The sequence below is a fragment of the Natator depressus genome, chromosome 8 (assembly GCF_965152275.1).
Source record: "Natator depressus isolate rNatDep1 chromosome 8, rNatDep2.hap1, whole genome shotgun sequence".
In the NCBI taxonomy this organism is placed as follows: domain Eukaryota; kingdom Metazoa; phylum Chordata; order Testudines; family Cheloniidae; genus Natator; species Natator depressus.
The window spans coordinates 100,388,250-100,413,518 of record NC_134241.1 but is presented as its reverse complement, the minus strand read 5'-3'; the positions used below and the strand labels follow the sequence as shown (position 1 = coordinate 100,413,518).

Below are 25,269 nucleotides of genomic sequence, written 5' to 3'. Positions count from 1 at the left end.
AGGACCCGCATTTAAGAGACCTGGGCTGTAGTCTGTACTCTGCCACTGAGCCAAAGCCCACTGGAATCAATGGGAGTGTTTCCACTGACTTATAATTGCCCGTGTTCTAGGGACCTAGGGCAACTATTTCATCTATTTGTGAGTATCTCCCCTCTTCCCCTTTTAATACATTGTCCTAGTTAGAAAATAATCTAGCTAGGGCAAGGACTGTCAGTGTGTTTGTCTAGTTAACTTCAGAACACCAGCGTGCTGATCTCAGGGGAGATGCCAAGTGGCTCTTGCATCAGAGAGAAATATTAACACCTCCCCCCAGTGTAGCACAGAGCCTGGATGGATACAACGGTTACTCACCTTCTCCTAACCGTTGTTCTGTGAGATGTGTTGATCATGTCCATTCCAATCAGGCGTGTGGGCGCTGCGTACAGGGTAGCCAGAAGATTTTTCCCCAAGCAGTATCCGTAGGGTTGGCCTGGGCACCCCCTGGAGTTGCACCCTCATGGTACTCACTGTAGGGCCCTGCCGGCCTGAGCCGACTCTCCTTCAATTCCTTCTTACTGGCTACTCAGACAAAGGAGTAGGAGGGTGGGTATTGGAATGGACATGAACACCACAGCTTGAAGAACAAGTTATGAGAAGGTGAGTAACCGTTTTCTCTTCTTCTTCGAGTGATTGAAAATGACATGAACAATCAGGTGCCTCCCAAGTCTAAATTACAGAGGCGGAGTTGTCCACAGATTGGAGCACGCTCTACCAAAGGCTGCATCGGCTCTGGCCTGCTAGGTAATCACATAATGTTGAATTCAATGTTGATAAATGCAAAGTAATGCACCCTGGAAAACATCATCCCAGCTGTACATATAAAATGATGGGGTCTAAATTAGCTGTTACCATTTCAAGCACGAAGTGTGCGGGTCACTTCTCGGCATAAACCTGCCGCAATCAGAGCACGGCTATAAGCCTAGGGATTGAGGCATACCGTGGAGTTGGGGAAACATGTGCCAGGGTGTGGGGGAACCCCCAAAGGAAACTTATGGGAGAAATCAAATCTAACTATACACACACACACACACACTAGTGCAAAGCACACGCTTGCCGAGGCATTAGGAACAGGAAGTTCCGGCCATTACAGGCAGTAAGAAGGAACTGAAGGGGGGAGGGGGAGGTCAGGTTGGCAGGGCACTATATTGAGCACCATGAGGGCATGACTCCAGGGGGTGGCCAGGCCGATCCTACAGCTACTGCTGAGGGGAAATCTTCCGGCAACCGTGTGCACATGACATACGCACACCTGATTGGAATGGACATGAAGAAGCACTCGAAGAACAACTTATTTGACTCGGATAAAATAACTGAGAAATCCTTCTCTTCTTCACACTTTCACAACCACTGGTAGAGCTTGCTTGCCCTCCATCTATAACAGAGTCTCAAACTGGGGGTTGCAAGTTTATTACATGGGGGGGGGGGGTCATGAGCTGTCAGCCTCCACCCCAAACCCCGCTTTGCCTCCAGTATTTGTAATGGTGTTAAATATATTAAAATGTTTTTAATTTATAAGGAAGGGGGTCACACTCCGAGCCTTGCTATGTGAAAGGGTTCACCAGTAAAAAAGTTTGAGAGCCATTGATCTATACAATCTTACTGAATTATGAGTGATAGGGAACTCAGACAAAGATACACATATACACAGATGTAAGCGATTCTCTCAGTCATCGTAAACAATTTGAACAGTCTAAAAAAAAAGCCAAGGGTGCAAACATTTCCCATTCACTAGGACTAAAACATGAAAATTAGAAGCAACCGGAAAATTTATGCAACATTAGCTCCAGCTACCATTCCAAGTACAGCACAATTCCTACGATTTGGGAGTAAAATCTAACTGGTCAGTTGAGTTTGATGGCCCTTATTACAACCGTCTGTTCAAATTCTAACCTAAACCTAAGAAGAGCTAATCCTATTTCCTCCCCCCCAAATCCTTGATCTGTTTTATTAAGTCTGCACCAACATTGTCACTGTAATTCTAGGTGCTCTAGTAACATAAGGAACACAAGAATTGCCAAATGGCCACATTGGGACAGACAAAGGATGTATCTTATTTCCAAGCTGAACTATAGACTAGTGGTTCTCAACCAGGGGGTCGGGCGCAGGCAGGTTTCAGGGCTGGGGGTCCATCAAGCAGGGCCAGCATCAGACTCACCAGGGCCCAGGGCAGAAGGCTGAAGTCCGGGCCCTGAGCCCCACCACCCTGAGCTGAAGCCAAAGCCTGAGCAACTGATCTTTGTGGCGGCCCCTGTGGTGTATGGCCCCAAGTAAGTGCCCTGCTTGCTACCCCCTAACGCCAGCCCTGGCTTTTATATGCAGAAAACCAGTTATGACACATGTGGGCCGTGGAGTTTTTATAGTGTGAGTGGGGGGGCCTCAGGAAGAAAAAGGTTAAGAACCCCTGCTATATACTTCAGAGGAAAGCGAATCCTCTTCAAATTATGCACTGCTGTACTATGCAAGGAGAGATGGTTTTAATGGGATATTTCCTCTATACTAATTAATGTTCCACTTATTCAGGGTCCTGTCTATCCCGATTCGACAGTTTGTGGGACTTGCCCTAGAGCCCAACCCCTGCTTCAAGATTGTGCTCTAGCAGTTGAGCTTTTGTTTTAAAATTATCTTTCTAGATATAAAAAAAAAAGGTCTTCAGCATGTTGACAAAGTCTAAACCAATGCAGCTGGCATCTTCTTGAGTTTTCAATGGGAAATACTGAACAAAAAAATAGCTCAGAGGTATGAATGGCCTCATCGATGTTAACTCTGAAACCTAGCAAAGACCGCTTAAGAACATTAACCATTTTATTATTTGAGCAAAAACATCCAGATAGCTAGTGGGATTTACCTGATTGTAAAGGTTTGTACAATCAAAAAGGTTCTGAAGTGGTTTCAAAATATGTAGGCAATAGGGAAAAAGGTCCTAAGAGCCAGCAAATATTATTGTTGATCATTAAACAATGCACTTTGACAAGACAACTGGTCATAACATGTACAGAAATATGTACGTCAAAGACCACTGGAGTCTAGCTGATGCAATTAAATTTTTTGCTTTAAATAGCTAACCCATATTCTTATTCTTCCCTTTAGCCCCACTTGTTGGAGTATAATGGAGGACAAGACTGTAGCTTTATTATAACAAATTGCACACAAAAAATAACCCTGCTAGCTCTAAAAAATACCAACCACATCCAGCAGGGCCAAAGGTCATGAGATAGGTGCTTACCTCTAGAGGGCAGAGGCAGAAGGCTACAGCTGGAAAGTGTATCTGATCTCTTTGTTGCACAGAAGAAGAAATTGAGATATAAAACCCATGAGGCCATCTATTCATTGCCCTAGGGCACAATGCAGGACTCATTAGAGCATAGTCTCAGTACTTTCTCCAGTTCTAATTATCACTGGGTCCCAGAGCTTGGGCTCCAGCCAGAGCCCAGAAGTCTACACAGCAATGAAACAGCTCAAGCCAGCTGGCACAGGCCAGATGCAGCTGTCTAGTTGTTGTGTAGACACACCCTCCGTGGACAGCTTGATGTTAACAAGCAGACATACGAACCTGTTGAAAGACAGCCCGCTCCCAGCTACCACCCCAATCCCCCCACCTTCGCCCAGCTCTTAGGTTGAGGAAAGTTGGACTCTGCTGAGAAAGGGTCTGATTTCTCTGCAATACCAGTATATTCCACTACAGATAAATACTTCAATAGTAATCATGGGGAGGTGTCCAGTTCCCTCATTCCAATCACTCTTTCGCTATTTATGCACAGTGGAACAGCTTCAACAGGAGAGATCCACATCAGAATATCCCTTAACTCAGTGGTTAGAGCATGCTCCTGAGAGGTGGGAAACCCCTGTCAAATCCTGCCCCCCCTTCTGCCAGAGGGGGCAATTTGAAGCTAGGTCTCCCACATCCCAGCTGAGTGCTCTAACCATTGGGCTAAAAGTTGAGGTGTGCACCTCCTCCAGCTGTTTTGTGTAGAGCAAGACAGACGCCTAATTTATTACGGCAAGAAACTGTAGGCTCCTAAGACGTCCGACTCCGGGGAGCTGGTTCCTGTTCATGGACTGCTAGCAGCAATAGGTGCCTATCTGTGAGTGGGGAGGGCTTAGCACACAGCCCTCTAATCAGTATCTTTCATTGGCTAGCTTCAGCAGCTATCCACCTAGCAAGCTGGCATTTGTGGATCTCATTCTTAGGCATCTCCCTTGGTTCCTATTGAACATGACAATTAATAGCTTCTGCTCAGGACTCCAAAAACAGCAATGCTGCAGGTCAGAATTAACAGAGCTCAGGAGGAACTGTTTTTACATGGCTGGACAGCACCTGCTAAAAAGGTAGGTAGAGAGGTTACCATTAAAGTCAGTACACAAAATGCCATTTTCTGTTATATTTAAGATTGTAAGTAATTTAGTAAGTGATGCTAGTGACAACAGCAAAAATATTGAACCAACCCCCCCCCCCCCAAAAAAAACCCCAACAACTAAAACCTCATTACAGAAATGGACCAAGTGAGAATGAATAATTTATTACAGATTCATGAACTCAACAAATGTATAAATCTTATAGGATTATAAAAAAAGGTTATTTCAGTAATGCACTCCAGAGCATTGATGACAGGTTAATTTACATATTAACACAGAACAACAAAGTAAACAAGTTAGTTTGCTTGTCTTTATTGAACTCAGAGTTGTTAAAAAGTTTGAACCATGTGAAACAGCATACTTGCAATAAGGTTAGTCACTCGTTTAACAATTAACTGTGATTGCTAGATTGTAAGTGTTTTAACAAGGATTAACCACCACATCAAACATAAATAAGCAACAGATCAATAGGCCAGTTTTGTATCTTATGGATTTGCTTGGCCTTTTATGATTAACATGTACTTTTCAAATAAATAGAAGACACTCATTCAGAAGAAAAAAAAATCATTAAGTGCTAATTTTACTGATGTCCTTGTTAGATTTTCATGATACATTTAATGTCTATTATATGTGCAACTGTGGCTGAATTTTAAATAATTTTATACTAATTAAAATCAAGGTTATGCTTTTCCACATACAGTAACCTGCCACATGCTTGAGTAGACTTTAAAGTCAGTAAGTTCATTCTATTTGACTTTAAACTCCCACCCACACATTATACCCTACAGCTCAATGTTGGCATAAATGTATAAAAACATCAATGATGCTTAAAAAAAATGCAATAATTGAAAAGTTAAGAAACAGGCATAGTTAAAAATATATTGGAGCACAGCTTATGTCCAGACTATTCTGAATTGATTGACCTTTTGGATATTAAAGATGTATCCAAATTGTAAACAAAAAAGTACATATGTACTTTAAAATCTGTCAGACAAATCCTGGTCAGCTGAGCACCTGGTGGACCAGCACTGTATCACATACTCAGTTTTGTTAGTCATTTGTTGACGAGAAAGCTAAGTGACCTATAAAGGCAACATAATCATTGGCTTCTTCTAATCTTGTTCAACCTTAAGAAGGCTTCAAATCCAAGAAATGCTCGTTGCCAGTCTCTCCCCCAAAAAAGGTTCAGAACAACTTTGGCAACTGTCTGAGGTGTTTTACATCAAGAAAGGTACCAACTGAACTCATGCTGTCTGTCTGATTTAATGTCTCCAGGGTGGGAGTTTGTAGATTTTCAGGGAAGAGACGAACATTTCCTAGGTTCTCCCTGTCAGGTTGCTGAGTGAACTCTACTTTCCCAGCTACAAGTTTGGGTTTTGGCTTTAAATCCTTCAGAATCTGCTGTGAGTTCTCATGAGGTTGATGTAGTATTTTTGGAGGAAAGACCTCATTTGTAATATTTCTCAACACAGGACCATCGGATTCTGACAAGGAATAACTTCCAGTTGACTCCTTGTAAGGTTTCTGGTTAATGGATAATCTTTCACAAACTCCTTCAGAAGATTCTTTCCCGAAGTTAAAGCCCTCCGACATTGGCTTAAAGTTAGTCTCTAACACATCTTCACACTTGCCAATACTAGAGATGCTGCAGTTCTGAGTTTGCAGCTCCTCTTCATCTTCACTATTGTCACTACTTTGTAGGAGCCCATATCTTTTCATGTACTTCTTGGTTGCAAAGGACATATTGTTTGGTGAAATTAAGCTAAGACCCATCATGCTCTTGTCCATGTTTGTATGCAAGAGGTTTTGGAAAGATGAATCTTGAGGGGTTTTTTCACTTGTGTGACTGAGAGAAAGCTGCGTCAGTTGACTTTCACTTAGATATTTGAGTGCTATTGCATTTGCTTCCATACTCAGATCAACTCCATTGGGAGTTAACCCACTCATGCCGACATTAACAAATGACATGTAGTTTAGTCCAGGGACCACTGCTTCAGGATTTATGCAGGCCAATATGCTAAAACACAAAGCACCGAAAATTAAGTTAATTTAGCTTTATACCGTGTGAATGTTCCATGGTCATTTCAGAATACCAACACAGTGAAGCGTATTCCCCACCTCTTAACCCACCCCAAATATCTGGCTTTTAAGCAGGCTATTTGTTCACATAATTAACACACACCTTACATAGGAAGATAGTGCGTCTTACCTAATAGTATCTGCATTACAGAAAAAGATCCACGAGTGGATTGAGAATAATCATCCCTGATCCAATGCTGATCATAACTTCGGTAGTGTCACATGGCGACAGGAAGCCTCAGGCAGGCTTTAGGGCTTTGTAAGTTAAGACCAACAGTTCAATATACCACCCAGAAACTAATTATTAATAGTTAGTTGATTCCTGCCCAGAGATGCAATGTGTCCTAGTGGTTAGAGCACTGGCCTAGGACTCAGAAGACCTCGGTTCTATTCCTAGCTTGGTCACTGACCTGCTGGGTGACCTAGGACAAGTTACAGCACTTCTGTGCCTCAGTTTCCCCACCTATAGAATGGGGATCACATTGGACTCTTTAGTGATCGCTTTGAGATCTACTGGTGAAAAGTGCTATGTGAGAGCTGGCTATTATTTATATATGGCTATGTAGCCCAATATTTTTATCCAGATGGAAGACAGCCTCTCTTGTGAGCCCAATAACTGGTTAAGGATTGCTTTTTTGTCTTCATGTCAAAATAATACCAGGCCATCTAGAGATTTTTCCAACATCCCTTTTCAGGCTTTTGGAAATGGGTAAGTTTTAAGAGACTTATTGTTACTCGGAAGGATATAGTTTTTCAAGACCTCTTTCAGTCTGTGAAGGAAATTCACTCTTTCCTGTCCTTGTTCCACTAAACTCTTGTAATGTCTAATTATAAAAATACACAGTCAAGACAAGCTCCAAGATACTGGTGCTCATTACTTCATCTATTACAGGCTACATGCGTCAGATTAATAAATCCAGTTTCCCCAATATCAAGAGAGACTAAAAGGCATCTACCCACGTACTCCAGCGAAAGACGGACTTGAGGAAAATTTTTGGCTCAAAAAAAATAGACCACCAAAAAAATAAGCAGGAGGGACCTTGTTCTTAGCTTGTTCCCTACTGTGTTGCAGACAATTGTGAAAGAAGGTCTCTTTGGTTAGCCACAAAGATGACAGAAGGAGGGGAGGATTTTTTTTTTTTTTTTAAAGAGGTATATCAAGAAAGGAGACCTCTAGTTTGTTTTATAGTTTCACCCCTATTAGCATGTTAATGGAACATATTAATAGAACACAAGCTTGAGAGTGATGGTGGGGAAAGTTTGATACAGCCAGTAATACAGGCTGTCTTAAATTTTGGTAAAAAGCACCTGCTGCAACGCAAGTTAGAACAATTCTCAAACTTTTTCCTACTGGGGATAAGTTCTTGAGACAGACATCTCCCCCCTGCCTGCCTGATACTATACCTTCTTTGCAGCAGCCAGAACTCTTAGTTTACATGAATCAAGAAACACGGTCTCACTAAAGATGCATAAAGATGAAAACAAAGCTTGCTTTAAGTGCAGCTGGGTTGGCTCCTTGGTAACCTTTATTTTCCCACCCTCCATTTTTAATTTATGCCCTCTCCATGGGTTCAGGCCTGGACCTCTTCTCATTGCCTCCAGTTCCCCACTGCTCTAAGCTCTCCACGTCTCTTTATTGATTGGTTCTGTCCTCATCTCATGTGTTTGCTGTCCCTCCAGTTTTGGTCTCATGCACAAGTCTGATGACAACTAAACTTACACCAGTGAAATACAAGACAAAGGAGGGCTCAAAACAGCCAGACAGCATACAGAGATGCTTGATTTTATTTTAAAAGTTTCATTGGCTAAGAAAGCCTCTAGCAATCCTCAGAGTTTTGCACTGGGATACACCTATCAGCAAACACCACTCCTTAAAGAACAATATGGTTTTTTAACCTGAGAGAGCAGGAACTCCGTGGTTTAGCTAGATGCACTCCCCAACCCAAGTTTGAGAACTGCCTTTAAATTTTTCTTATTTAAAAAAAAAAAAAAAAAAAAAAAGAAAAGAAAAGAAAAGAAGGACTATCCTGTATCTAGTGCCTGTGTAAATATCTGGATGGAGTCCAGCCTTTCCCATCATTCTCTTCTAAACAGCCTTAGTAGTGCCTAGCATGAACTAGACTGAAAAGATCAGACTAAGCGTGTGTTCCCTGTGGACAAGTATCAAAAACGTGGTCCTGGAGGTGATGCATTAGGCCCTTTCTGCATCACTTCTTGCCTGCTTTTGGTCCCTATTAATCTTTCTATCTGAAATAGAATGAGCAGTGAAGGCTAACACTTTACCTGGCATTCTCTACTTTGTGTGCATTTTTCTTCATTTTGTCGGGAGATTCAATTTTCACTCCAAGGTTCCTTAATTGCTTAAGGGTTGCACTAATCACGCAATCTTTATCTGTCAGGCCTGGGTCAGATACTGAACTCCTTTCTTTTGGGTTATTTATATTCCGACATGTGGTACTATCATTGCCGACCATTGTTTGTTTTGTAGATGGATAACCACTTTCTTCAGAGGGTGACTTTAAGAAGTGATTTACTTGACCCTACATAGGGAAAAAAGCATAAGCACATGTGGACCAACTAGTCAAAATCACAGGAACTTGACAAAGGTGTTTACTACAGAATCCTGTTGTGTGTTATCTATGGCATATTTACTCCAAATCAAACTATCTTACAGCTAGATCTGAAAAACTTATTCTGACAAACAAGCCAAGTTAACTCTTAGTATCACTAAACGTTGTGTATTACTTGGTGTGCAAAAAATAAAATACAACATTTATGCATAGAAGGGAGTGAATGGCAGAATGAGTATTTAAACCTCCACGAAAGGGAAGTCATAAGCTTGCCTCTCTTTTGCACCACAGAAAACATGGAGAAGAGCTGAGATGCATGTGACAACCATACACAGTTTCAGCCATGTGAAAGCCAAAGTAGTGTATTGCACAGAGCCTATTCTGGTTATGAGAAACACACTATGAAGGACAACGAGGAGTCCTTGTGGCACCGTAGAGGCTAACAAATTTATTTGAGCATAAGCTTTCATGGGCTAGAACCCACTTCATCAGATGCATGGAGTGGAAAATACCACTCCAAACATCTGATGAAGTGGGTTCTAGCCCATGAAAGCTTATGCCCAAATACATTTGTTAGCCTCTACGGTGCCACAAGGATTCCTCGTTGTTTTTGCCGATACAAACTAACACGGCTACCACTCTGAAACCTGTCACTCTGAATGACAAGTGGCAAATAACTGTAAGATATGAAAGACTGCCAGATATTAAAATGTTTGTTTTAAAATGCTGTTACCAATATATCCTGGTAAAACTTTTGATCATCGGATGGGTGGCTAGGCAGTGATGGACCAGCATGCTCAGTTTTTGGTTCATTTGGTGCCACCATGTGGTTGTTAGCCCCTTCTGTGGGTCCTGTCTGTAAATACATGCTAACGCTTTCTTCCAACAGTGAATTCGGAACACATGCTGGGGAAACTGGCTCATTTCTGAAGGAGACAGAACAATGAGTTAATACACCATTTATTTTTTACCTTGTTTGAAAGTAATTTATGAATCTAAATCTTGGAAAATGATATCATCTCTCAATTTCTCTTAATGTTCTCCAAGATGTTGAAAGATTGGAGTGGGTGGAGCAAAGAGCTACAAAAATGATTCAGGGGCTGGAAAAAAGTGCCTTACAGAGAGGCTGCAGGAGCTCAGTTTAGCTGGTCAAAAAGAAGATCAAGAGCTGACTTGATTACAGTATATAAGTACCTTCATTGGGAGGGATATACTGGTTACTAATCTACCAAAAAGAAGAGCACAAGAATCAACAGATAGAAAGTAAAGCAAGACAACTTCAAACTGGAAATAAAGGCACAATTTCTTTAAACAGCGAAGGTGATTAACAATTTGAACAAGACACCAAGGGAAGTGGTGGTTTCTTTGTCTCTTGAGGTCTTTACTCCTGGGGGAATTCTGCCCCCCAATTTAAAAATTCTGCACATATTTTAAAATTCTGCAAAATTCCACATATTTTATTTGTCAAAACACCACAATATAATCATGCTGGTTTCAATTATTTTGGTAATTTATTTAAACTACAGTACAATGGATGGAGAATGGGAGCTGGCCTAACAGTAACGTAGCTAGGTTTGACACTTTGTTTCTAGTTATTAATTAACAAATATATGCAGCCATATGCTCTGTGTTACATCATAAGCAACTAAAGAGCAAGTGAAGGCTGGGGGATGAAACTCACAATTTATATTGGCTACTGAGCCACTCCAGAAAGGTCAGTAGCAAAGAGTTCATGGAGCACATTTTGATAGGAATGTTTTTCAGTCCAAAAATTTAGACCAGGTCTAATCACAAAAGCACCATAAGCATTTTTAAGGCCACTGTCCTTTACATTGCCAGAGTGATGTAAAGGAGCCTTAAAACTTTTACACCTGTTTTATACTCCCGTGGGGAATTCACAAAGAAAATGGGAACAATTCACTAAGCAGGCAGGCTGCTACATTCTGTTCTGCCTGACGGGACAGAACCTGCCCCACTCCTCAGAAACACCCCAAAGCCCTGCCCCTCCACACCAAATACGCTTCAATAATGAGCAAGAGGGACAGAGTCTCTCTCTCACGACTTCCCAGCCTTCCTCTCCCCGGCGGTGATTTATGTCTCTACCGGCTGCTCCAGGCACCTGAACTGACCTGCCTGCAATGCCAGGGAGGGGAACGTGGACTGCTCTTGTGGCTTCCCTTTGCTTCCCTGTCAGAAGCCATTTTTCTCTGGAGAAGCAAAGACAGCTGCGGGGGACAAATTCTGTGCACGCGCAGTGATGAAGGATTCCCTCAGGAGTAAGTATTCAAAACAAGACTGAATGCTTGTCTGATAGATATACTTTCATTATGACAACATTGTGTTGCCTGTGTTACACAGGAGATCAGACTAGATGAACGAATGATGTCCCCTCTGGCCTTAATCTGTTTCACCTGCTGCATCAGAGTTTTCAAAACATCAGCAATTTTTTGCTTCTTCAAAGCCCTTGGGACTTTTTTGTTTTGCTTTTTAGTTCAACATGAAGTCATTTTAACACTAATATTAGTAACAAGAATTGTTACTATGTTTTACTGTTAACACATACCGATATTTTCGCATACTATAGTTTTAAAGAAAATATCAACCTGGCTGAACGGATGGCATGTTCACAGTGCTATGCACTCAGCTGGTTTCTACAATAAGATAAGTGAAGTCCAGACTGAAAAATTTCACTGTTACTGACATGAATAGGAGCTTCAGGAAAGAATCTGATTCCAAGTCTTCACACATCAGAAAGGCAGATATGCCAGAGTGAACTATCACAGGGCATGGGGAAACTACTGTATCTGGGTGTTATCTACAAATGTGTAACAGTTGAGGCTAGAAGGAACGATAATGCTGGGGTCCCAGATAGATCTCTGTGTGACCCCCAGAAACAAACATGAACGATAGCGAAAATATCGGAACCCAAACCAATCAACAGTGCATGTTGAAAGAGATAAGATTTAAATCATGTGCTGTGCCAGATAGTCAATGCAGGTTATCAATTACTGCAAGGAGAAGCAATTCATTATCCCCAGCAAAAACAAACAGGTAAAACCCAGTGCTACTGTGCATTCTTCCTATGAAGAATTCATCAAAGTACTTCACGTGTATAAAGCCAAGTTAGAGTTCTCTCTAAAACAAGCCATGTTAGAAAAGGACTGATTGAACCAATGCTCACATTTAACTAAAACTACATGCATATACTACTTCCCTAATTCTAATTCAGAGCCCCAAGTTAGTTTTAAATGTAAAGAAATCCACAGTTTATCAATTTAATGACTAATCTTTTTCTAGTATGACTATTTTTAGACATCTAATTTAATCTGACCTGAATGGTCTTCTTCACTTAGCTTTTTACATCTGTGAAATGTACTGGATCAGAATTTTATATTTATGTAGCTATCTGAAAATGAAAACACTTGATTCTTTATCAAGGGAAAAGACTGAGAATATCTATGCATGGAAAACTAATCTCATTCTAATACAAGAAGTGCTTTGAGTTAAATTTTCTTAACATCATTGTAAAATTGTGAATGGAGGTTTAAAAGTAATCAAAATGGCTTATTCTGGTGCCACATTAATAGATTCTATATTTTGACTTAGTACAGTGAGAACACAAGGGAAAAAAAAGTCAGTGATTAGGTGTGAAACATAGAAGAATCCAGGGAGATACTCAGGTCATATGACCTTCAACCCTTTAGTCCTGGGGATAAATCAGCCCCAGAGAACCATAAGCAATTTTAACGCTGGCAGCGCAGAGCTCATGTAGGAAAATGATAAGCAAGTATAGCAGTGTTTCCCCTGGTGATTTAAGGGGAGGATGAGAATATTGCTTGGAAGATCTCTGCAATTTTTTAAAAAAAAGTTACCTAAAGGGCTTTTGCTGCCACCAGCTACAGCTGCCACCAAAGGTGCCTGACTGCCAAGGGCAACTATATTTGGTACGCCTGCACAAACGATTTTGTAGACAGGGGATTAAAGGCAAAAGGAGGAAGGAATTATACAGAAGATTTAATTAAGTCAGATGCCAACTGACGAAGTTCTGTAAGAAAGTCAGTCGCTTCTACAGACATTACTTTAAACAGTAAACAAGTACTATCAACCCACAAACAAGATTTTTCAAATCAAATATTTACCTGAGTCCAGTCTGGTTAGTTCCTTCTTCTACAAGATGGCTACTTTCTACAAAGCTGGGTATGTCAACAGCCTTTAATGAGGAGGCAATACTTGTATTACTTGTATCTTGCTCAGTGTTCATAGAAATGCTTATATCTTCTTTAGATATTTCAGTGTCCTCTTGTTTAACTGGACACACAGAGTCGTCTTGCTTTTCACGCGGTGCGTTCCAAAATAAGCTAGCACCTAGCAGAGGAAAATTAATGCAGTTTGTGATTTTAACAGTTTTGAAAAGGTCATTTGGTTTTCAAATACATTTATTCTCTACAGTTACAGAAATTAAAGCCATTGCTGTGTTTGGTTTTATTTTCTCTAGTTTTATTTTGCTTTTGGTTTTAAAATGACAAGTTCTAAAACACTGTTCGGAAAAAAAATCTGAGAAACTTGCCTTTAGTTAATGAAATAACTGCCAAAATTAACATTGTTACTTTATGTACAATAGCAAATAATGCTGTGTTTTATTTAACAAACAAAATGACTAGATAGAGGTACACAAGACTAATTATATTCCTAAATTCATTTTGAAGAAAGGGATGTGCCCATCTCCCCCTCCAAACCAGCCACAACCTTGTAATAAAGGTTAATAGGACCAGATACATTAGTTTATGGCCTACTGGCTTCAGTTGTGTGACTCTGACATTAAAGGGAGTCAATTTTCCCCCGAAGATAGATATGACATCAGTACTTAGCATATAGTATTGGAGAAAAATGGAGAACCTTAAAGTTGTCCTGGATAAATATTTGATAGTACACCATACAGGATTCAAACTATTACACCTAAAGCAAGAGTAGGTACACGTATAGAGAAAGGGACCAAAGTTTTTGTGACCAAGTCACGGGTTGAACGCATAGCCTTCATTGCCTTGTCAAGAAGAACTCCTGTCTGACCTTGCATGACAATTCCCAAAGGACAGGCCTGATTTTCTGCGGTGCTTAGCCTCTAACAACGGATTGACTATGACTAGATGGGTGGGTGCTCAGCACTTCTGAAAATCAGGCTCAAGAGAGAAGTCTAAGCAATATTAAGAACAGGTTTATATCATTGTCATTCTGAAAAGGAATTAAAAAAAAAAAAAAGAGGGGGTTACCTGTGCTTACAGCAATGCTCACACTTTTTCTCATGTGTAAACCTTGGGAAGACTGTGTTTCCATGGCAACAAATTCCAACTGCTTCTCAGGCGGTAGGGCATTGTTACCTATAGTTGTTTTCGTAGAACAAGGCTGAAGAGTTTGTGCTTCCAACAAACGCTGGATCTGGAACAGTTATCAGGAGAGTATCACTTGCATGGCAAGTATAATAAACTCAAGACACTAGCTGACAGTGAGTTACCATACTAGACTTTCATTTCTGAAGATCTGGATTGAAATTCTGATTATGTTGCAATACAAGACTAGTTTAATGGTATTTTAGTTACCATCAGAGAGTTTGGCATGATTTAAAGGGTCTGTTTTCAGCTTGGAATAGCAGGCAAATGAAGGTCATGCCGGAAGAACTACACCAAAAAGCTTTCATGCACCTATTTCCACTATACCTTTGGTGCACCTCCCCCCTTTCCTGGGGAAAAACATTGTTTAGGTTGCAAAGCTAAGTACATGAAAGCTTGGAAAGGCCAGATTTACCCCCTTCTGCATCCATCCTGTTCACTGAAGGAGGCCGGGGTACTGGTGAAAAACAGTACATGATCATGTAATTAAATACTGTGTCATAATGCATATGCATAAGGGGGCAGACTTAAGGTTTCACGGGCAACCAAAAATCTAGCATCAACCTTGGAGGGCTTAACCTTTGCAACCTAAAGAATATTCTTTCAATGTCATTTCCTAGTTTTTTCTTAAAACAGACAAAAACCAGATAAGTTCTGTTATTGCTACAGTCCTTCCATTTTCCTCTTGCATCATCTATTGGGTTTGAACCCTGAAGCTTCAATTTGACGCTTGAACTACACTAGCTCGCAGAAGGAGGCGGCTATCATCCTGGAGGCCAGGCTGAGGGAGAGAATGGGCCATTGGTACCTCATGCTGAGTCCATGGTGGGGGAAAGGGGTGTAATCAGGAGGTGGAGGAGGAAGGGAACCTGGCTTGGCTCCACCTTCTGTTACTACAGCTGCTCTGTAAGCAGCCTGGCTCTTCAGAATGATCTTGTTCATTTTGGGAGGCTGACAATTTTCCAGAGGAATGCAAGTGACAGAAGGGAAATGAGCACTTAATTTATCCTGACTGGAATTCCATGGGACAACCGAAAGAAAAGCACAAGTCCATCCCCAGTGCTTTGACCCTGCTGAATTTCAATGGCATGTTGCAAACAATGGAGATATTCGTGCTTCTCAAAAAAAGGTCACACAAGTTTGTTATAAGCTATTAAGTTATGGGAGATGAAAACACATTAGATTGCACTGTGCTTTCACCATATATTTATATTAATTCCAAACTAGTTCATGGCTCATTAAACTGTGCAGTTAGCTGTCTCTACCCACCCAGAAAGTAATATCCTAGGAATACTAAACAGATTGCTGAAAGCAGAGCAAATATTTACCTGTGTTACTTGACTGTAATTCCAAAATAATTGAATGAGAAAAATCAAATCACTTTCAATTTTCTTTAACGGAGACCAATCAGCAGAGCTGCCTACTTAGAGAATTGGGTCCCAATTTGACAGGATCCCTTCTTCCAACCAAAAAGATAGCTATAATCAAGTTATTTCATTAGTGTTATTTTTAGAAAATATTTACCAGAAAGTGTATTTATCAGTAAGAGGGCAGAGGAGAAAACCTCCCAAACAAACCTGAGCTTGAAGTAATTTCAGTTGCCTGTCTTGTTCTGTAAGAATCCTGTAAGCATCTGGAGATAATCCCATCATTCCATTATCTGATCCCATTTTGGGGGCAGGTGCATATGTGCATGCTGAATGTGCTGCACCAGACTGAAGATGGCAAGGGCTTGGATGTGAAGCAAGTCTTGATCCAGGTGATAAGCTGCTACCAAGGGGAGAACAATTCCCCATTTTCCCATTGTACCCATGAGTTACAGAACTAGTTGGGGTATGTATTGGACTACAGCAAATATTTGGACAAGTGACATTTTGATGGAAAACCGAATATGTGCTCTCTTGAGGAACATCAGATTGGATTTCCGCATGATTGGTGCCCATTTTAACCAGTCCTTGCCAAGCATTTGTTGAACTGTATTGGATATGCCCATGAAGCTGACAACTACAGACACTGGCAGGACAGCAAGATGGCACTCGAGGGACAGGCACCTGCAGTTCTGTTGGTCTTCTTGAGTTCTGGGGTGAAAAAGCAAAGTTGTACTGGAGAGGCTGTGTGGCACCAGGAGGCTGCTTGGAATTAGATGTTGAGGGTCTCCTTGCTGGAGGTTCCCCTTTTCTTTGTGTGGCTCCATCAGGACTAGATACAAGTCTTTCAGATGGCATCCTGGGTTGATGCACAGACGTATCAGGAGAGGGACCACTGCGAGGTGTTGAAGGGGAAGGGGATGATGAAGAGGAAGAAGATCCAGAACTCTTTCTTGTTTGAAGGCCAACTCTCCTACAATTAGACTGGTGCTGTAGTGGCAGCTGCTTTCCTCTGCTAGGTTTTAAAGTTGGAATGATCTGGTTTAATTGGCTCGGTAACCTTCTCAATGAAGAATGTCTAGCGTGGGTGCTGATGCTTTGTTTATGGCTATCAGAGCATTGATTTTGGTATAATGGTCCTGTTGAATAGGTCTTTTTTTTATTAGGCTGAGGTACCAGCAGTGGTTGATTTTTGTTATTCATAGTCTCCATAGGCTGAGACATTGGTTTCGGTTCTATGAAACTGCCATCAAAGACAAGGGAGAGTTCAGGAACTGAAGGATGGATCTTAGTAACCTGAATAGGAGACAGTTATAAGAGTGAAGTCAAGCTAGCTTAGGAACCATCATGTCACCTTATCTGATCTACATGAAGCACAACTTCTCTGCCACTCCTAGCCAAAATAAATATGGGACAGATAAAAATGTTGCTTTTGGTCAATAAGACTTCTTCCCCACCCGCTCAAGGTATTATTAACATACGCAATAGGGAGCCAAGAGTGGGAAGACAGGAATCATGTAAAAGCCCTGTTTTGAGGCAAAATTTTAGCCATTAAGGAGGCCCGGATGTTGTGTCTAACAGAGTCAGTGTGTTACTCCGGGGGCTGGATGTTTGGGAGAGAAACAGCTGCAAGACTGCTCAAGTAGCGCGGTCCTTCCCTTTCAGGATGGAGTGCGCCCTTCACAGTATTCCCAGCCCAGGCAGCTAAAAAATCCCTAGAGTGGGGACTTTAAGTAAGTGTACTTAAGTCTAGAATGACTAGGTATTTCCTGATTTCTGGGTATTTCTTTAAGTTTATAAAATGCACCTATTCAAAAGCTTTAGGAACACAGAATAGAATTTAGAAAACAAACAAACAATCCTGTTAACAGGGGATGACTAAGGGGAGCGTTATATCTTCCCATCCAGAAATGTACTGTTTAGTCAGTTTTTCTGCTGCCTCTACCCTTGCCAAAGAGGAGAAGATACTGCTGTTCCCTAACAACTCTAGGGAGATATGGTTCAGCTGGCTTTATCCTGCAGGTTATAAGACTGCAGGTTCAAGTCTAACACTAGAGTTTCTAGTTTCTATTCACAAGTGTTAATGCATTTTACAGTTTTTCATCAGAAGGAACTTTATTACCAGCAATAAGGATTAGACTGAATTTGGAGTCAAGATTCTTGGGTCCTCCAGTTCTGCTACCAAGTAGATAGCTTAGAAAAAAAACCTCATGTCTACCTCCCCAAAAAGTGTGGTGAAACTTTATGTTTATCAAAGCATTTTGAGATCAGATACCAAGGCCAAAAGGTAACATTGCGATCATCTAGTCTGACGTGTATAACAGGCCATAGAACTTCCCCAAAATAATTCCTAGAGCACATCTGTTTACCCCTTTAAAAAAATTGTACAACATTAGCTTTCCTCCAGAACTTCCCCAGTGCTCCAAGACTTATTGAAAATCAACATTAATGGTCCACCGAGCTCCTCAGCTTGCCTCCAACAGTTTTAAAAGAGCTGGTTATCTGGGACTTGCCGATTTAAAATATCTAACTTTAGCTTCTTTAACCTCCAGAGCTACTAGTGGAATGGAAAGTGCGTTACCATAATATGATGAGATTATATTATCTGTTTTCCCTCCCAAACACAGAACAGAAACATTTATTGAACACTTCTGCCTTCTTTGCATTGTTATAGAGAATTCTACCATTTCTATCTAGTAATGGACCAATACTATTGTTGGGATTCTTTTTGTTCCGGGTATATTTAAAAAAAAACCAACCAAACAAAAAAAACCACACACACACACACACACACACACACAACCCCTCTTTACTATTCTTAACTCTGCTGGCCATAAATTTCTCCTGGTCTCCCTTTGCTTCCCTTATTTTCTCCAATTCCTAACTTTGGATTTATATTCATAACTACCAACTTCCCCTTTCTTCAATTATTTTTCAGTTATCTTCATTCTCCTTTAAATCAGGTTGGTTTTTGAAACAGAATGGTCTTCTTCCTCATTTGTGTGATTGTGACTTTTGGGGCATCTTGTAAGATGTTCTTATATGATTCTCAATTACTATTCACATTTTTCTGATTAAGTTTTTTCTCCAGCTGATCTGGCTCATAATTGTTTTCAGCTTTGTGAAACTGTCCCTAGTAAAGTACCAAGTTTATATATCACTGGTCTGGACTTGATCGCATTTGTATTGTACAAGTAGAATAAAGTCATGATCACTTAAACCAAACCTACCATTAATTTTTAGTTCTCTGATCACTTCCTCTTTATCTGTTAGAAGTATAATATAATATCTGTCAAATATAGAATTCCCCTGTTTTCCCTACCACACTTTTTGAGTTAGGAAATAGTCATCTATAGCGTTTATAAATTCCCAGGATGAGAGGCAGTATAGAAAAACTGAAGTTACCTGTTGACTCACTGGATGAGGACTTGGAATTGGTCTTGGAGATAAATCTTCATCTTCCACACCTGAGTCACGATCACTTATTGACAATTTGCTGGGGGAGGAGCCTTGAGGAGAACTAAAAAAAAAAAAAAAAAAAAAAAAAAAAAAAAAGAGACCTTTTTGTAACTTTTCTATTTTAAAATGATACGATTGACAGAGTGCATTAATCCTAACAACATTATCTATTTCTCACTTGTGGTCCATACCAGGAGATCTACAGAGCAGTACTGTTACCAGTTTGGAAGAACCACTGATAAACATGTCTCTCCTGACTGGCTAGGAAGTGTCAGATGGTAAAGAGATCTACGGATCACAAAAAAATGTGGAAAAAATAATTATCCCTTTCTGGATTATCATCCAGTTTTTAGTCAAAGAATCTTTGACAGATACAAATATTTCACATGACATTTTAAGCCAAGCCACTGATTTATCAGGCCCACTGTAAGATACCGATAGGGAAGAAAGAGTTGAGGAAAAAATACATAATATGGCTTTAAGCAGAATAAAGGCCATCTTATTGTTAGAGACTAGCTTTGATGACAAGGTAGAGTTATAAAATCCAAGATTCCTGCTATGCACATCTCCCAGCTTTGACAAATAAGGAAAAAGGCATTTTACTAATACAGGTAGTTTTCTGTTACAGATTTCCTCCTCGGACAACTGGAACTCACCAACACTAAGCGTCATACAGCACACAAGATGAGATACATATTTTAGGAAACATCCACTTAAGTGTGTAAAAAAGCCTTTAATGCCAATAATCTATCTAGTGTAAGTACTTGCAAGAGTTTCTCTAGAAACATATGGTCAACTTGTAGACCTTACTACATGAAAAGCCATTAAGTTAGGTAAGGTGCAAGTGATCCATAATTAATAGACTTTATGGCCAGATAAGACCATTTTATGGCCCTCTAGCCTGACCTGCGTAACACAGGTTAAAGAACTTCACCCAACAACAGATGTTGGAAATAGACTGTGTATAAATATGACACTTGAGAGATTTTCACCTTCTAATGGAAAGGTTCGTAGAAACTTTGCTGAAGAACTCAGTTTCTGCATTTTGTTTTTCCGCATTCAGCTCAAATTGAATAGGGTGCTTGTCTGAAGGTTCAACATTCTGAAATTAAATAATGGGTTGCATTAATGAAATTTGAAGCAAGTCAGTGGCATCCAACCTGCTGCCCCAATGTACTACATAATGGCTATCAAAAACGTAAGAACATTTGTATTTGGTTACCAACTGAAAGATAAGTTCTTTGTACAATGCCCTGCAAATCTGTCACTCAAGTGCATGATGCAGGATCATCACTACAGGGAGTCAGTAATGATGCCCCCCACCTGTCTCCCATTGCTTCCCCTGCAGCCCTAGAGGCAGATCTGGTGAGCCATGAATAGTGACAGGTTTCAGAGTAGTAGCCATGTCAGTCTGTATCCGCAAAAAGAAAAGCACCTTGTGGCACCTTGGAGGCTAACAGATATCACACAGGAGGCTCTGGATGACCTTGTAAACTGGAGTAATAGTAATAGGATGAAATTTAATAGTGAGAAGTGTAAGGTCATGCATTTAGGGATTAATAACAAGAAATTTAGTTATAAGCTGGGGACGCATCAATTAGAAGTAATAGAGGAGGAGAAGGACCTTGGAGTATTGGTTGATCATCGGATGACTATGAGCCGCCAATGTGATATGGCTGTGAAAAAAGCTAATGTGGTCTTGGGATGCATCAGGAGAGGTATTTCCAGTAGGGATAAGGAGGTTTTAGTACTGTTATACAAGGCACCGGTGAGACCTAATCTGGAATACTGCGTGCAGTTCTGGTCTCCCATGTTTAAGGAGGATGAATTCAAACTGGAACAGGTACAGAGAAGGGTTACTAGGATGATCCGAGGAACGGAAAACTTGTCTTATGAAAGGAGACTCAAGGAGCTTGGCTTGTTTAGCCTAACTAAAAGAAGGTTGAGGGGAGATATGATTGCTCTCTATAAATACATCAGAGGGATAAATACCGGAGAGGGAGAGGAATTATTTAAGCTCAGTACCAATGTGGACACAAGAACAAATGGATATAAACTGGCCACCAGGAAGTTTATACTTGAAATTAGACAAAGGCGTCTAACCATCAGAGGAGTGAAATTTTGGAATAGCCTTCCAAGGGAAGCAGTGGGGGCAAAAGATCTATCTGGCTTTAAGATTAAACTCGATAAGTTTACGGAGGAGATGGCATGATGGGATAACATGATTTTGGTAATTAACTATTCATGGTAAATAGGCCTAATGGCCTGTGATGGGATGTTAGATGGGGTGGGATCTGAGTTACCCAGGAAAGAATTTTCTGTAGTATCTGTCTGGTGAATCTTGCCCATATGCTCAGGGTTTAGCTGATTGCCATATTTGGGGTCGGAAAGGAATTTTCCCCCAGGGCAGATTGGAAGAGGCCCTGGAGGTTTTTCGCCTTCCTCTGAAGCATGAGGCACGGGTCACTTGCTGGAGGATTCTCTGCTCCTTGAAGTCTTTAAACCACGATTTGAGGACTTCAATAGCTCAGACATAGGTGAGAGGTTTTTCGCAGGAGTGGGTGGGTGAAATTCTGTGGCCTGCGTTGTGCAGGAGGTCAGACTAGATGATCATAATGGTCCCTTCTGACCTTAGTATCTATGAAATCTATTTGAGCATAAGCTTTCGTGAGCTGCTGTCCCTTCGTTGTTGTAGCTGCTCAGCAATTCCCCTCCTGGCAGCCTTCAGCATTGCAGGAGACAGTAACTCAGGCTGTCCCTCTACCTACTTCCCTGCTAGGATGTAGGAGACCTACTTGGAGCAGGCCAGGAGCTTGACTGGCTCAGCCTGAGCCCAGGGAAGAGTTAAGGTATTGATTGTGGCCCCTTAACCTTTCTTGACCACAGGCTGAAAAGCCTGGACACTACTGATGCAATTTAAATTTCTTTGAAAATATTACAATGAAGATATACTTATATTGTTGCATGCAGTGTAGTTGTAGCTGTGTTGGTCCCAGGATATTAGAGAGACAAGGTGGGTAAGGTAGAATCTTATTGGATCAGTTTCTGGACTGACCTCAAAAGCTTGTCTCTCTCACTAACAGAAGTTGTCCAATAGAAGATATTACTTCACCCACCTTGTCTCTCATGTACTTACATAGATAGCAGTTGCACTTTTAAAACAGCAAGAAATCCACAAACCAGTCACTATTCCTGACATTTTCCCGTTTTTGCTCAGTTCCTAGAAAATGGAATGGGGTGGGACAACACAATTTACTACTCCTTCCAGAACCATCATGCAGCAGCCAGGATTGTTCTTCCACCATGTACATGGGACGCACAAACTAGTGTCATAACATTACTCATATTCCTTCTAAACCTGTTACATCCCAGAGTTTTGTTGACCAGACATAACGATGGGTTGTGCCATGACAAGTTAACTTCTTGGTGTTTGTCCATAAGCAGAGCGCTTTTAAGCACTTACTATGATTAGACAGTTCCAAAGTCAGCAACTGTTTGTAAGACATCTTGGGTTTTAAGTCTCTTATAACTTAGGAAATTAAATTACTGTAATTAACCTAGATTTAGAGTTGAACAAATATAGTGCTAGTGTAAGTCACATTAGTAATTTCTAACTTTATGCTACAATGTAGCTTTTAATTATCAAAATACAACATAATCTTGAAGATGTATTAGTCAACCAAGCCACTTACTTTGAAGAGATGTAATGTTTCTTTACTTGTTAGTAGCTGAAATCCTAGTTCAGTTTGTCCACTGCAAGGAAGGCACTCATAAAACTCTGGTGCCTTGTGGGTCAGCGAATAGAGAACAATAAGGAAACTCCCAGACTCTGAAAGAACCCTACATAAAAGAATAATTTTAAAAAATTTAAGATTTATGTATTTTAGAAACAGGAAATATCCAGTTGGCCAACTAAACTGCCTATATGGTTCACTGACAAATGAGGAACCACTGGCTAATCAAGATGATATATGTCAATACTCATTTTTAGCTGAGTTCTGTATGGAACTGTATACAAAAACAGTGAGACCTTTCATGGATGCTGTATATGGAGAGGAGAACAGTAAGGAGACCGTGAGCTTTTTAACAAACAAACCATTTTAGATTACTTAGCATCCTAAACGGAGGAACTCATTCACAGAACAGATGTCAAGACAGAACTGCTGCGCTTTAGGGTCCAATGTTGTAGCATCTTAGCTGATTGCTAGGTTGCTTCTAAAATTCAAGCAGTGAACCTCCATTTTAAAGCATTTCAATTGTTTCTACATACTCAGTACAGCTCTTCTATTGAAAATACTGAAATGAATGCTTGGGGAGGAGGATAATTTAATCCTATAATATACCAACATTTTCTACAGCTGAAAAACACTGGATGTTTAAGTCCAATTCAGCATTTGAAACAAATAAACCCAAGATCAAGAACAATGAAAAGAGTTATGTAGATTTGGAAGGTAACAGTACAGTTTACTCATGAGTTTATTTTCACGATATTTGAAAACTATTTCATTTGAAGGTTGGCTTTTTTTTTTTTTTTTTTAAAAAAAACATTTGTGAGAAGTGAGCAAAGACAATCAAGAGGGAAAGTCAAAATTTTGACGTGGCTAATGTCAAAATTCCAGTAAGTGATATAGCACCCTTAAACCAGGGCATCCCGATTTAAAAAAAATAATAATAATAATAATAATAAAGTTAATTTTCTCCCCCATTGAATGTCTAAAGGTCTTTTTGGTTAGACAGTTTACCCCCTTGCTAACTTGACTATACAGAGAAAGAGTGCACTATACGAAGTGCAGTCAAATACAAAGAGTAAGCAAAATGGATAGCAAAATCTTCCTCTAAATTTTCAGTTTAAGTAATTATAGATGTTACCGTTACAAAATTTCAGACAGTTCATATTTACAACAAGTGTTACTTGTATCTATTTGTAAGTTGACTGTGTTCCTTCAGGGTAGGGTGACCAGATGTCCCGATTTTACAGGGACAGTCGGGATTTTTGGGTCTTTTTCTTATATAGGCTCTCTATTACCGCCCACCCCATCCTGATTTTTCACATTTGCTGTCTGGTCACCATACTTCAGGGGCAGATAATGACAAACTGTTTTTCAAGTTTAATTTCAGGGCAATAATAAATTCTAATTTTAATGACTGGTACAAACAGGTCACAGAACTCTATTCTTGGCATTTAATCACGTAGTGCAATTTTTAACCCACGGAACACAGTAGCACTCGGTCCCACAAGGATTAGGAAAAAACCCTACCAATGACAAATAGCTAAGAGGTCTGTATTGCTAGTGTTAAGACTCCCAGCACTAGAAGTCAATGCTTGCTTTGAAGTTCTTGGAAGAATATGGGACAGGAAAGGACAACATGAGTTAAAAAAAAAAAAAAAAAAAAAAAAAGGCAGACAACAGGAGAAGATCAACCAAAAATTGGTACACAAGAAAAAAGTACTAGGAACTGTTAAAATAAATGTCTCTTTTGAGGAGGGGAGTGGAAAGGAGAAGAGAAGAGATCAGCTGCCCTAAGAGTCAGGAAAAAAACAAAAGAAACCAAAATACAACAACCTGGGAGGCATTCCTCCATTTTAAAAACTAACACCTATTCTCCCCCTCCCAAAAGTCATTAGACAGATACTGACCCAATTTGCCAATTTTCTGAAATTTATATTAGGAACATTAGTAATTTATTTTTATAATAATAGATGTTAAGGCCAAAAGAGACCATTACATCATCTAGTCGAACTTCCTAACTAGCACAGGCCTCACAATGTCACCCAGTTACACTTATATAGAGCCAACATTCCATGAAGGGGTGCACATGATCAAACCAAAAGCAAGTTTTCCACAGCATCCCATGTTAAGTAGCTCAGACAAGACTTTTATCAAATAAAGTTTAAGTCATTTACCTTTCTTGAATTGAAGAACTGAACAAATAACGCAGGCAGCAGGCCCAGACCTGTGGATTGTATATATGAGTGATGCCACTCAACCAACTAAAGGGAAGAGGAAAAAACATACC

The 25,269-nt window shown here is 40.3% G+C and overlaps 1 protein-coding gene across 3 annotated transcripts in view; it reads right to left on the bottom strand.

The window, feature by feature from the left end:
- Positions 1-4,495: 4,495 nt before the first annotated feature.
- STIL (STIL centriolar assembly protein) overlaps positions 4,496-25,269 on the bottom strand; it is a 37,338-nt gene continuing 16,564 nt past the window's right edge. For all 3 annotated transcript variants that reach the window (XM_074961778.1, XM_074961779.1, XM_074961780.1), the window contains 10 exons: positions 25,157-25,243; positions 22,944-23,091; positions 20,244-20,353; positions 19,198-19,312; positions 16,003-17,088; positions 14,309-14,474; positions 13,181-13,406; positions 9,775-9,967; positions 8,755-9,011; positions 4,496-6,409 (listed from right to left, as the gene is read on the bottom strand). In XM_074961778.1, the coding sequence (XP_074817879.1) occupies positions 5,578-6,409; positions 8,755-9,011; positions 9,775-9,967; positions 13,181-13,406; positions 14,309-14,474; positions 16,003-17,088; positions 19,198-19,312; positions 20,244-20,353; positions 22,944-23,091; positions 25,157-25,243 (3,220 nt within the window). In that variant the 3' untranslated portion in view covers positions 4,496-5,577. The remainder of the gene's footprint in view (positions 6,410-8,754; positions 9,012-9,774; positions 9,968-13,180; positions 13,407-14,308; positions 14,475-16,002; positions 17,089-19,197; positions 19,313-20,243; positions 20,354-22,943; positions 23,092-25,156; positions 25,244-25,269) is intronic.